Raw genomic sequence first — 14,131 nt, 5'->3', positions numbered from 1 at the left:
GGGAAAATATAAGTATTATTCAGTTGGATTTGATGCATGAGGATATGTTGTTGCGTGTTTTGCATTTTTAAGTTTTTTACTCAAAATGCTTCGATGTTTTAGCTACTTCGGCTTATCTAACATAGGGATAAGTGCCTCCCGTTTGAAGCACAGCTAAGTAATAAAACATAGCTAAGTGGTTGTGGGAAGTACACAAAAGGAAGTGCTGTTATAAAGAGGGTTTTTCCCCCCAAATGATTATTCAGCTGCTTTTCATTTTGGAAAACCAGTAGCTAGAAAGCATTGTGGAAGGCAGGATTCCTCCACATTTTTCTAGTAGTTGCATTTAACTCCTAGAATATTTGTTGTTTTCTTCTAAGGCGCTGATCTCTCAGATTATTTCAATTATGGGTTTAATGAAGACACTTGGAAAGCCTACTGTGAAAAACAAAAGAGGATACGAATGGGGCTCGAAATTTTACCCGTTACCACAGCTACCAATAAAATTACGGTAATGAAAAGAACCACTTGTTTCACAACCATTTTCCTTCAAAAATTAGATTCCACACACAGTGTTAGCAACCCCTGTGTGGTTCAAAAGTTCCTTCCCTTCCTTCCTTGTTCCTACCATCCAGCCATTTTGCTCCATTTCCTTGTTGGCCTCTTGTGTTGGTAATTGTGGAATCACCAACTGCAACTAGCTTGTAACCTGTTGTTAGTTGTGTTGTAGCCCATCAGTCCATAATGTGGTGTTTTAATGGGCGATGTGTTATTTAACTTAGGCCGAAGACATTGCTATGGAAGTAACGCCAGGGACAGAGATTCCAGATGGCACATACAGTCTTTTTAAGGTGAATGTTGGTAAACTTTCCTTAGTCACTCTTAATTACTGTTTGCCATACCACTTCCAAGTTTTGAGTCTAAACACAAAAGTGGACATAGCTGTTTGTTTTTCCCCCTAGCTTTTTAAAAAATATGTTCTCCAGATGTGCTGCATGTAGACCCACTTATTTTTATCTTACTTGCTGCAACTCTTATGACTTGATGGCATAATGTACTAATGATTGCTGTGACAGTTACGTATTGTATATGCTGCATTCTTTTAGTGAGATACATTGCTCCGTTAAACAAGATTTCATGTACCGTTTTCGGTCTAGTATTTGATCCTTGCTTTCTCTCTCTTGGTGGTCCAACTTCAAAAATGAAGTTCAGGCAGAATTTTGCTGACCGAAGAAATTATCCTCCATGTAAGAATGTGCACGAAAGAGAAAATGTGTCTAGTTTTGAATCTGAAACGAAACAAAGGCTGCTGCTATAACTTTCTGAAAGTTTTGACCTTATATTGGGGGGAGGGCATAGTTTGATAGAAATGAAACCTGGAATGTTTTTACTATATTTTTTTTTATTTCTGCTGAAGCAAAATGCACAGGATACAGGAGTGAGTATAGAGAGCGAGTAGGAGAAGGCTGATGTGTGTGACACTTACTCTCTCTTGCCTTTATGTAGCTAGCATTGCTGCATATCCCCTTGTGCGCCTCCTCCTTTTGCAGTGTCGACTTTTTCCCCTTTTCTTGGTTGCCCTGGACTGTTGCTCAGTCTTACCCCCCTTGCCTGAAATAACTACTTTCCGTAACAACCATTTCAGCCCATATTGAAACAAAACTGGTCTGTAGCTGAATCAGCCACCCGTTTTGTTTTAGACCCAAGCCACCTGAAAACTGCAGTTACGTGAACAGTTCACGTACAAATACTTTCGCACATCCCTACCTTCATATATAAGACATCGTTAGATTGTCATAAATCAGGATCACAAACTTGATTAATAGCCATATGTTGTAATCACCAATCTCTCATATGCCTAGAGGACTTTTGGAAACCACATTGTTAGGCTCAGTGGCATCGTGAAGCGGCAAATTCTAGCTTTTCCCTGAGTGCTTCTAAGGCTGAAGACAATTCTAGACCAGACCTTGTTGTGGTAGGACTTGAACTCCCTGCTGGATTGAGAACTGCTTCATGCCAGTGTAAGAAGTTATCAACTAGTTACAATTGACTAGACATTTGAGAATGCCTGAGGAAAAAAAATGCACAAGTTAATATATGCCACTTACATGATGTGAAGAAATGAGTGAGTACTTAAAAATCAATGTATTCTTGAGAAAATTGCCTTAATTTTGTCATAAGGCATAGATAGATAGATAGATAGATAGATAGATAGATAGATAGAGATAGATAGATAGATAGATAGATAGATAGATAGATAGATGATAGATAGAAGATAAATAGATAGATAGATAGATAGATAGATAGATAGAAGATAGAGAGAGAGAGAGAGAGAGAGAGATGGATATAGATATAGATATACACACACGTGTAGATAGATAGAAGATAAATAGATATCTTCTATATCTTTATCTTCTATGTTTTGCAAAACATAGAAAGTATATAATATGTTTATTTTTCCCTGAAGAGAAACTTTTGTTGTTTTGTTTCATTGTTTTAATAAAATGCTATTTTAAAACATTATAGAAAATGGACATGGTAGAGAATGTTTTGTAGGATGGATCTGGCTGGTTGGCTCCCAATTATTCTTTTTTATTCTTCTGCCTATAGAGCCTTTTAGCCTTTTATTACTTAAAAAAGAGAACAATTGTAAATACTGATAGTTAGTTTAACTTTGCATCCTTCTTGCTCAGGTTACATATTTTATGTTCACGGGGGAATATGTATAGACATTTTGGGGAAGGAGCCCTGTTTTCAATCTCTGCAGTATTTGTTCAACATTTAATACTGAAGAATTGACAGAGCTAATCATATTTGTGTACTACTTTATTTGTACCTATCCTGTTTTCCCCAAAATAAGACCACCCCATATAATAAGCCCAATTGGGCCTTGAGCGCATGCACTAAAATAAGCCCTCCCCCAAAAATAAGCCCTCCCAGAAAATATTGCAACACAGCAGCAGCCATGAGGTGACCATGCTTGCCACCTCCTGCACCTACCAAAAATAATAAGACCTCCCCGAAAATAAGGCCAAGTGCCAGTCTTATTTTCGGGAAAACACGGTATTACCTAAGAGACTTTGATCAAGGTTACCTTATAATTGAGATTTTGAACCACATTTTCTACATTCAATTCCAGATTTATCACCATCACAGGTGTATGAGCAGGGTTGTGCTTTTCTGTAATATTCTATAATGCTACATTGTCCATTCATACTTTTAACTAATGTAATCTGTTGAAAAATGTGAAAACTATCAATTGTTCTTATATAGAAGTAGAAGTCTATGTAATCTAATGCTCCCCCATAATGTGTTAATCACTTTATACTTTTCCAAAATAAGCATAAGATGGTCAAATCTAGTGCTCTTTAAGCAGCCCCAACCCCCGGTCCGTGGCATGCCAGAAACTAGGCCACATAAACAAGCAAAGCTCCATCCATGGGATGCAGGCAGTACACGAAACCATGTCCCCTCTGGTCCACTGAAAAACTTCTCCCCAGAACCTGTCCTTGGTGCCCAAAAGGTTGGGGGCCACTCTCTTAAAAGCACTAGAAAAGAATATTATTATAGTTTATAATGTCTTTTTTAATATCCAGGAAGAGGTATGAAACTCTTCCCCCAACTAGCATTAGTGCAAGATATTTTGCCTGTCTTATTCAAAACAATCTTTTTTTAAAAACATAAATATGGTATATTATAACGGTACAGTATTTGTGCTTCCCACCTACCCCCACTTGAGGAGAAATACATATGTTTTCCCATATAAGAGACTAATAACTGCCAGTTGTTTAGATTTTATTTTTCTGTTATGAATACAGCTCAGTTTGCTTTGCTTAATAGCAAGTGGAAGTGATTGTGAACTTTATCAGTCTGCAGGAACATATTAGCCTACATTTTTAGGTTTTGTTTAATACTTTTTTTAAAAAATATTCATTCTTTACATGTTTGCTTTTTCTGATGCTTGAGAAAAGTAGTATAGGGATTGATGGAAATAGAGCACCAAATGCTTAGCTAATTTTCCCTAGACATGCCACTTAGAGCTGTTTTCCCATAGTGGAGCTGAATTTGACTGGTAAAATATTGGTTGTTCAGAAGTACTCTATATTTCTCAGTTTTTATTCCTATTCCATACTGAAGAAAAACATTTTTGTTAAATACTTTGCAGTGGTTGAAGCATAGAAACACAAATCTTTGGTGGATTCTGCTTTGATTTTTTTTTCCTCCCTGCTTCATAATACTACAGACTAAATTACAAATTGCCCTCCCCTTTGCTATTCTGAAGACAATTTATTTCCAGGGTGGCTATTGGGGTTTTTGAGAAACGACATTTCCTTGGACAAATGAAAACAGGGAGGGACTTTGAATGGAAGTCACAATAACAAGTTTGCTAGTGTGAGCATCCATATTTAGGAATTATGGGATTTTGTTGGCTATGGCTGTTTTCTTTCATTTATTGGAAGAGGTCCTTTATTTTGCAATAGGTATTGCTAATGAACAAACTTTATTCTGAAGGTGCAGCAGGGCAGAACTGGAAATATGGAGAAAGAAGTAGCACTTCCACCAGTCAAAACTGAGTTCACATCTCCCCCACCCTTATTCAAGACAGGAGTCCCATCAAACAGGTCAGTTGGTTAGTCACCCCTTCGAACTACTGGAGACAGAAACCCTTTTTTAAAACTGAACAGAACATCTCTTCACCACCTTCTCACCTCTTGTGTGTTTCATCCTTTGGTTGTGAATCTTGATATAATCTGAGATATGGAGCATCCATGGCAATCAGTGGTAGTAAACAGGCATGATTTGCATCTAAATACCATGTTGGTGATACTTTAAATACGTTTAGAAGCCAGGTGATTTTGATTATATTTTACAAAAGTTTATACTATGAATTTAGTTTGGGTTGAGGTAGTTGCTTTGAATTCCATAATGTATATTGTTAAGCATATATAAAGAAACGCTGCTTAGCAGCTTAAACTTTAATATCTGTAGTGGTAATTTTTGTGGTTGGCTCAGATTTGTTTGGAGTAGGCGGTACCCAAGGTTCTTCTTATATTTGATCAATTAAAAAAACACAAATTCAGTTTTGAAGAGGTCATAAGACTTGCCTATCATTGGCCAAACATGTAAAGTCGATATGTATTGAACATGTAGCTGAATGACATCTTAAGTAAGGCAAAGTAATACAATTAGGGAAATGTAAAAAGAATTACATTGTTTTCCTTTTGGTCATTATTTTCCTGCAACTACTTAATTTCCTTCATGATGCTTTATTTCTGGCTAACTGATTTTGCTGACATTCTTGTTAACTATTATATAGTATAATTCGAACAGAAGCTCATAATCCGGTTGAATGCTATTGAAAGCTCATAATCCTGTCTTATATGATCTATGTTGGCCTCTACTGAATTCATTTCAATTTTCTCATATAAATGATCATAGTTCTTTGTGTGACGAGCACACTTGAGGAGTATTTTTCAACTAGATTTGGGGTGTTTGTGTGTGTTAAGAGCATGGCCAGTGATTGGATGGCTTTCTCTGGTGCCTTCCTGCTCATCAGCCAAAATATTCTCACCTATGATCTAGTCCAAGAGTGTAATATCTGGTGTATAGTTTGCTGACCAGAAGGGAGGTTGATGGGATGGTAAGAGGAGGCAGGTAGATCTGCCTCCTCATTTGTGGTTTGGGATGACCAGAGCTAGGCCCCAATCATTGGAATCTTAGCATGATTATTGATGCAGGTGAATAAGGAATCCAGAACAGGTATCTCTAGATTTTTTGGATCACCCCTGCTGAGATAAAGTCATGTTCATGACCCTTGTTTGGTTTCGGGGGTTTAATCAATTTGATCATTCTTTTCCTTCTTTTACATTTTTATTTACTTTTATTTTTACTTTTGATTAAATACCCTGGTCATTCTAATTTGTTTTATCTTAAAATGTTATTAGCAGATCAATCTGATTTCATTTCTCTTTCCATAGCCAAGTGCTAATTAATAATCTACACGGTATGCCATAGTATTAACTCTAATCCCTCTTAGATATTTTAGAAAATATATTAACTGTGATCCCTGTATCCTACTTGCTGGTCTACGACTGAATAAAGATTGATTAATTAGGGGTTGTTGTTTTTTTTGTGTCCCTATAAATAAGAGAAACAAGAATATTTGCATTACATCACGAATATTGAAAGCACAGGCCATCATTTTATATATTGTCCTTTTCTTGGGGAGGGAGGGAATGCCAATTTCTACTCACTTGAAAAGTTTGTAGAAATTTCAGATGGGGGGGGGTGATTTTTATCAAACAATACATTATTGTAAAAAAAAACCACCCTATATTTTAGGCCCAGCAATTTAAAAGTATAATTAATTCCTGGATTCTATAACTTTGGCAATTGTTTTGCCATTAATACATGTATATTTTATTTTTGACTTCTCATGTGTGATTATGAATGGCTCTATCTGGTTGATGCTAACTGTGAATCAAAGAATCTAAATTGTTTTTCTTGGAACAAAAGAGAATAAGCCAAAAGCAAATCATAGCTTTTTTCTCTTGATCTGTTTGGTACCTGGATAAATTATTCGGTTATTTTGCTTGTTTGTGTGTTTGTGTTTTCACTTATGAGATGCAGATTCCACTTAGTGAATATTGTTAAAAGTATCTCTAGACCAGTGTTTCTCAACCTTGGCAACTTGATGTCCGGACTTCAACTCCCAGAATTCCCCAGCCAGCAAATGCTGGCTGGGGAATTCTGGGAGTTGAAGTCCGGACATCTTCAAGTTGCCAAGGTTGAGAAACACTGCTCTAGACCATTGTTAGAATGATTCCGCATCCCAGACTCACAGAAAGGTGTGGATGGGGGGGGGGGGAATTAATGTGAGAGAATGAGGGGTAGAAAATAGTGCCTGATAATAGGAAAAAGGAGAAACATAAGAAAAGAAAGACCTAGAACATTTATCTCACCAGAAACAGCGCCTCTTCTCAGTCGCAGACGGGCACTGCAGTCAGGAAAACCAGTTCAGGCGCTGTGAAGTGGCAGGCTCGATACGGGAGGTCTGAGTCACCTGAACTAAGGTAAGAAAATTTTAAAGCACATGATCTTAAAAAAAAAGAAAAAGTTACGGTGCCATATTTTTCCTCAATAGTTGGAATTGGGCTGGACTTGGGTGCATAAATTTATTTTACCAACGATGATGTGGAAGTATAAATACAGATTAATCGTGATAATGCCCAACTAGATTTTGGGAATGGAAAGGAGAGTATTTTCTTTGTGTGCTTCATTATAGAATTGGGGAGTATTAAAATTTAAAATATTTCTGGATTAATTTCATCAAAGCCCATTAGGATTTTTCCTCCCTCTTTTTTTTTTCATGATGATCATAAAATGAACACATAGAACATTGTTATTTCACCTACTAGGAAATAGCAAATTTCATGAGTGCCGATCAGTTTTAAAATTATTTTCTGCCCCTGTATTCATCCTATAATTCTTTAATTCTCACTCTGAAAGTAGTTCCTTTATCCCCACTGAGTTATTACAATGGCTCTGATTTACAAATGAAATACTGATTAGCAATAGCAATGGCACTTAGACTTATATACCTCCTCAGTGCTTTACAGTCCGCTCTAAGTAGTTTGCAGAGTCAGCATGTTCTCCCCAACAATCTTGAGTCCTCATTTTACTGACCTCAGAATGAGGGAAGGCTGAGTCAACCTTGAGCTGGTCAGGATGGAATTGCCGTCAGCTGGCAGTCAGCAGAAGTAGCCTGCATACTGGATTCTAACCCCTGGGCCACCACGATTTCTACCTGAGAGGCTCTGCTTCTAGGAGGTGAATATTGGATGTGCCATATTCTTCAGGTCTCCAGGTGCTGTTAATTTATTTGTACTAGAGTCCTTTTGTTAGTTAGGCTAAATGCTGCAGGCTAGAAATTAGCTTGGTTTTCATTGTGAATTCCTACTGCAGATAGTCTCCAACTTACAATAGTTTGTTTAATGACTGTTTACACAGCGCTGGGAAAAGTGACTTACGACCATTTTTCACATTTACGACCCTTGCAGCATCCCCATGGTCTTGTGATTTACAGTCAGGTGCTTGACAACTGCTTCATATCAGTATCCCGGGATCATATGATCCCCTTTTGCAACTTTCTAACAAGCAAAAGTCAATGGGGAAGCCAGATTCACTTAACAACTGTGTTAATAACTTAACAACTGCCGTGATTCACTTAACAACTGTGTTAATAACTTAACAACTGCCGTGATTCACTTAACAACTGTGTTAATAACTTAACAACTGCCGTGATTCACTTAACAACTGTGGCAAGAAAAGTTGTAAAATGGGGCAAAACTCACTTGAAAAATTTCTCGCTTAGCAATCTAAAATCTGGGTTCAATTGTGATTGTAAGTCAAGGGCTTACCTGTATTTGGTTTGTGGTTGGTTCAGTTTCATCTTGTGCAGGGCTCATAAGCTAGCTGGCTTCAATGGTCTCTTCCAGCCCAGGGAAACTCTGGTCCACGACTTAACATTTCTATGCCACAAGGCAGCAAAAGGTTAGGGATTCCTGTTGCTTTTGTGTAGTTTAGACTATAAACAAAATATCAAAAATTATTTAGAGTCAAAGCTCTATTTTAGATTTTACGCTGCCCAAAAGGCAAACTACAATGTAAATCTAGCTTTCGGTGTTCTGGTAATGATGGCCAGCCTTCTACAAAACACACCTACTAAGAGCAAACAGCCTTAGCAAGCGAGGAGTTATGTGCTTTGATATTTTATGGTAAGGATGTGTTAACTCAAGGGCAATTTTTTTTTTTTTTACAAAAAGCAAAATTAACAAAGATGAAATAAAAATTTGCACTCCTCGGGACTTCCTAAGATTGTACTGTTGAAATGCCATCAACATGATGGTTTTTAATGAAAGAAAATATGTTTTTACTAGGCTTATTCAGCCCTGATGCCCAAACTTCTGAGGGGGAAAAAAAAAGGACTGCAAAAATTAGTACCAGCCCACTCCTGATGATGCCAGCAGGAGTCACAACTAAGCACTTGTAAGCTGAAGAAAAGGCTGATTCCCAACTAAAAAAAGCACAGTTGTTTGCTTCAGGTTATAAAAAGTTTGATGAGCCTGATTCAGGATATTCATAAAAAGAAAAGTCATTCATGTGCTCGGGGCAATATTTTCTATAATGTTTCTGTCTTGCAGGTATAAATATTTCCTACTAATAGGAGGAAAGGTGGAACTTACTGTATTCTCCAGAGGGCAATGGAACACTCATCTTGCCATAATGTTTAGTCGTATGATCCATAGCAGCATAGTCTAAAAGCAGTCTGCTTTTACATTGATTTTCATGAATTTCATATAAAACTGTGAGAAACTTAGATAGTCAGATGGGCAATGTCTAAATTTGACAAATAAATAGATAAAAATAACAATTATATAATTAGGGATAACAGCTTACACTTTCTAGTGTGCCATCTGCCTTTTATGCTTCCTGCTTTTCTCTGTGTTGCTGATGGACGAATGCAGTTCTTCAGGAGTTTTCCTGTCGATAGATAAACAAATTGAATAACAGAATTACAGAGTTGGAAGGGACCTTGGAGGTCTTCTAATCCAGGGGTATCAAACTCATGACAGTGTCACGCAGTGGTGGGTTTCAAAAATTGTTCAAACCTACTCCGTGGGTGTGGCCTCCTTTGTGGGAGTGGCTTGCCGCCCATGTGATCGAGTGGGAGTGGCTTGCCGCCCATGTGACCAGATATGAAGATGCCGACGACACTTGTCAGAACCAGCTTAAATTACCTCACACACAGCACTGGCATGCATAAGAATAGGATGTAAACTTGTTTTTTAAAAGGCATCTTTGGTTTGCGTTAAAACAACTTCAACACACGCAATGTTCTGATTGCACCACAAACGCAGTAGTCATCCTTACCTTTCACAGAGGCACTGAGTTTTATAAATATGAGAATGATAGTGTAGAATAATCATATCCAAGGACCAGTGGTGGGTTTCAAAAAAGTTTGGAACCTCTTCTGTAGGTGTGGCCTGCTTTCCGGGTCCACTGGTGGAACCTCTTCTAACCGGTTCGGTAGATTTGATGAACCGGTTCTACCGAATAGGTGCGAACTGGTAGGAACCCACCTCTGGTGTCACGTGAGGTATCAGGACTCCCACCCCCCAATGCTAAACCAGGTGTGGGCGTGGCTAGTGCGTGATGCATCTGGCCCATGGGCTGGGAGTTTGACAGCCCTGTTCTAGTCCAACCCCCTGCTCAAGCAGGAAATCCTATACTATTCTTTGATAGCAACAATCCTGATTAAAGTAGAACTATACATTATTATTTTTCTTGGGGAGTTTATACTATTCCTTACAGAAGCCTTCCATGGCCTTGTGCCCCTCGGTTGTATTGAAATTCAGTTCCCTAAATTGCTGTCTAACCTAAAGATTTGAGGAACTGAAGTCCAACACATCTGTATGGTTACCAAATAGGAGTAGCTCTTGTAGAAAAAAAGACTATAGTTCCTATGCTTCTATCAGCCAAAATAAATTCCTATTTTGTGAATCTTATTTATACAATTCAGATTTTTCAAAACAATATTTACGAAAATGGTTTGCCCTTAGTTTATTGTCCTATGAAATAATGTTTTGCATTTTCCTTTTTCAGACGGCTTTCTGGGACAATAGATGTGATTGGACAGACCATCACAATCAGTCGAGTAGAGGGAAGGCGGCGTGCCAACGAGAATAGCAATATTCAGGTTTGTTTCATAAATGTAAAACAAAATAACCTGTACCCTAAACCCCCAAAATACATTTTCATCCTACATCAGTACAGAAGATGAACTTAGCACTATATGTTATGGTTGATATGCAAAATAAAATAAAATATAAACAGAAAACATGACTCACGGTCAAGCCATGGATTTATTTATTAGATGCATGGAAGAGAAGGAAGTTGGAGAGAGTTTCAAATTGAAAGATTTTGCATCTGCTTGTAGTGAAGGATTCATCCATGAAAGGGTGGCACGTGTTTGTTGCTGTCCCCAAAGGTGTAGGCCCTTCTTTATGCAATATAGAAATTTCAAAAAAAAAGCACTGATTGGTGGCACATGCCGTAAACTAATTTGATCTTTCTCTGTCAAAGAGTTTTGTCAGAGTTTGTTGCAAAAATCTAATCCAGAAAGCAGAGACAGATGACTGATTCAGCAGGATTCATTAACTTCTTTATATACATAACAACACATAAATAAATGTACAATACCAACAGCAGATTCTTCCAGCGTGGTAGAGAGGAGAGATTGCTTTCTAGTTTCTATTCAGAGAACAGACTAGATTAGTTCTTTTGCACAGACTCAGAGCTACATAGGTAAGCCACGCCCAGGCTCCGAGCCACCTGGCATGGCTCTCAGTCATCAAATAGTTCCCATTGGCTGATTCAGTTGCCATGCTTATACATCGGCTGACCTTGTTACCATGTCCTATTGCAGCCAGTCCCCAAAGGCTGACCTGTTGCTATGTCCTATTCCAGCTCATGAATATTCTGACAGGTTTATTGCAAAACATTGCATTACTTGCCTCTCCCTCTCCAAGCTCTTGATTATTCCATTGAATGGAAGCAGAAAAAATGCAAATATTAGTTTAAAGGTAGAAGGTCCCGACAGGGAGGAAAGTACATTTTCCACTCCCTTTTTGTCCAAAGGCAAATATAAAATTGGTTTTATTTATAGGTTCTTTCTGAACGCTCCAGCAGTGATGTAGACAACAGTTTTTCCAAGCCGCCTCCGTTTTTCCCTCCAGGAGCTCCGCCCACCCATCTTCCTCCACCTCCATTCCTTCCACCGCCTCCATCAGTTAGTACTGCTCCTCCTCTAATTCCTCCTCCAGGTAAAAAGAAAAGTGGGGGGGAAAGGGTAGTGTTTCAATTGCAATGTATGTTCCACACCTGTATACCTGAAACCACAATGATGCATATTTAGAATTAGACATGTTCTAAACAAAATTCAATTTATTTGGAAACTGTAATATTCTAGGTGGCTTCTAATAATTATTTCTCTTGAAGAGTATGTTCTCATTTCTGAAGTAGGTTTCAAATTTCTCCTTGTTTCCTGAAAAAAAATCATAACTATTTCTGTGATGTCCCTTCTAAGTAAATGGTTCCTGGTCTTTGGAGGGTTTCATTCAGCTGTAATTTGCTTCATGTGAAATTTGAACTAACATATAAAGAACAAATAAGGTTATTGGACTAGCTGTCTTCTGATCACCACCTTAAATTTAAAACAGGACAGCATAAATTGTTGGGTAATTTGAATCACTTTATTCCTTGATAGGTATTCATGCACTGAAGGTATTTGCAAAGTGCATTCATTATTAATTTCCTTCAATTTTAGACAATCCAACAATTGGAATTTTCTCACTATCCATATTAATTACATAGAATATAAAACAGAAGCAGCAGCACAATAGATCATAATCAATAACCTGTTCCCTCGAAAATAAGACCCAACTGGAAAATAAGCCCCCTAGCATGAATTTTCAGGATGCTCGTAATATAAGCCCTAATAACCCCCAGTTAAGATCATCAGCCAGACGGACGCAGTTAGTAACTGTATTTCCCCCAAAATAAGATCTAACCAGAAAATGAGCCCTAATGCATCTTTTGGAGCTAAAAATAATATATAACTCGGTCTTATTTTCGGGAAAACAGTGTAGAAACCACAGCAATAAACAGAGTATTTGAACTTGCATTAAACAACCGACAAATCAGTAATACTCAGTAACTCCAAGTTGAGTGAAATGTGCCCAGAAAACAAAGATACTCACTTGGTTCCAGAAAGATCATAATGTAGGTGATAGCAGTATATGAACAATATACTTTCCTTATTCTTCACACTATAGCTACAACAGTAACATAGTTGAGTGCAGCTTTCTGAGAGCTGGCAGATAAAAAAATAAAATCATAATTATTTCATTTAAAATAAAATAACGTGATAATTATATAAACTGCTATATGTTAGGTTTTGGAAGTAAAATTCTTTAGAGTTTATAAAGTAAACATTTACATAGTAAGTTTTCAGCTGTAGTTTATTGTCAGGGTTGTATTACAAACTGAATTACAAGGAAATCTGGTTATTTGAATATAAGATTATACTAATTTGTCTAAGAATAGCTTTGAGATCGTTCAGTATTTCTTCTCTTCCCTGCGAATTCTCCTCCCTTCCCCCAATGATTGCATGCTTCTTTTCCCTAAATGCAAATTAAAGTATTCCCTACATCTATTTTTGCCAAAATAGTAGAAAACCTCTGTCCCAAAGGTGCTTTTTCGAGAGGCAATTTGTTTTTTTCTTTGAAGATGTTTTGCTTCTCATCCAAGAAGCTTTTGCTGGGAGCTGAAGAAGCTTCTTGGATGAGAGGCAAAACGTCTTCAAAGAAAAACCCAGAAAGTCCAGTGGCCTCTTGGGGAAAAAAAAGCACCTTTGGGACTGCGAAGCTCCATAGGAAAACTTCTGTTTTCCTGACACATTCATAGCTTTTATCACTGTGTGCTCAAATATATCCAGCCTGTACCAAAAATAAAAATAAATGGGAAGGAGCAAAATGGCACATTCTGGAACCCTGAGCATCTGCACATGGAAGTGAACTTCACTACATTCATAGCACATATTGTGCAGCTTCTCTATTTAGATCATAGTAATTCTCTTCCTCCTCCCCCCCACCCCCTTGACTTGGTTTGTGAGCCACCCTGAGTCCCTCTGGGAATAGGGTGGCATAGAAATACAATAAAATCAAAAATCAAATCAAACACAGGGGTATCCAAACTTGGGAACTTTAAGACTTGTGGACTTCCAACTCCCAGAATTCCCCAGCCAGCAAGTCCACAAGTCTTAAAAGTTCCCAAGTTTGGACACCCCTGCTCAAACGTAATAGCAGAATTGACAGGCAACAATCTTGCCCCATAAGGACACAATTTTGAATTTGAACAAACTCCATTATTTGAGGGAGTTCATTCCCGCATAACTACAGGTAGTCGGTTCATTTAGTGACCAAAGTCAACGGGGAAGCCAGATTCCCTTCACAACTGAGTTACTGCCGTGATTGACTTAACTACTGTCCCAAGGAAAGTCGTAAAATGGAGTGAAATTCACTGAACAAAC

The 14,131-nt window shown here is 37.9% G+C and overlaps 1 protein-coding gene across 5 annotated transcripts in view; it reads left to right on the top strand.

Annotated features, from left to right (window-relative positions):
• FIP1L1 (factor interacting with PAPOLA and CPSF1) overlaps nucleotides 1-14,131 on the top strand; it is a 38,470-nt gene that overhangs the window by 9,255 nt on the left and 15,084 nt on the right. For 3 of the 5 annotated variants that reach the window (XM_087724742.1, XM_087724741.1, XM_087724740.1), the window contains exons 7-12: nucleotides 360-490; nucleotides 762-830; nucleotides 4,492-4,601; nucleotides 6,945-7,052; nucleotides 10,645-10,738; nucleotides 11,708-11,864. In XM_087724742.1, coding sequence (XP_087580868.1) covers nucleotides 360-490; nucleotides 762-830; nucleotides 4,492-4,601; nucleotides 6,945-7,052; nucleotides 10,645-10,738; nucleotides 11,708-11,864 — 669 coding nt within the window. The remainder of the gene's footprint in view (nucleotides 1-359; nucleotides 491-761; nucleotides 831-4,491; nucleotides 4,602-6,944; nucleotides 7,053-10,644; nucleotides 10,739-11,707; nucleotides 11,865-14,131) is intronic. The other 2 variants (XM_087724744.1, XM_087724743.1) reach the window with 1 other exon arrangement.

The sequence above is a fragment of the Thamnophis sirtalis genome, unplaced genomic scaffold, assembly GCF_051295495.1.
Source record: "Thamnophis sirtalis isolate CommonGarterSnake01/CBP01778 unplaced genomic scaffold, rThaSir2_p1.2 scaffold_10, whole genome shotgun sequence".
Lineage (NCBI taxonomy): Eukaryota > Metazoa > Chordata > Lepidosauria > Squamata > Natricidae > Thamnophis > Thamnophis sirtalis.
The sequence above is the reverse complement of the archived record's forward strand: the minus strand, read 5'-3'. Positions and strand labels throughout refer to the sequence as shown.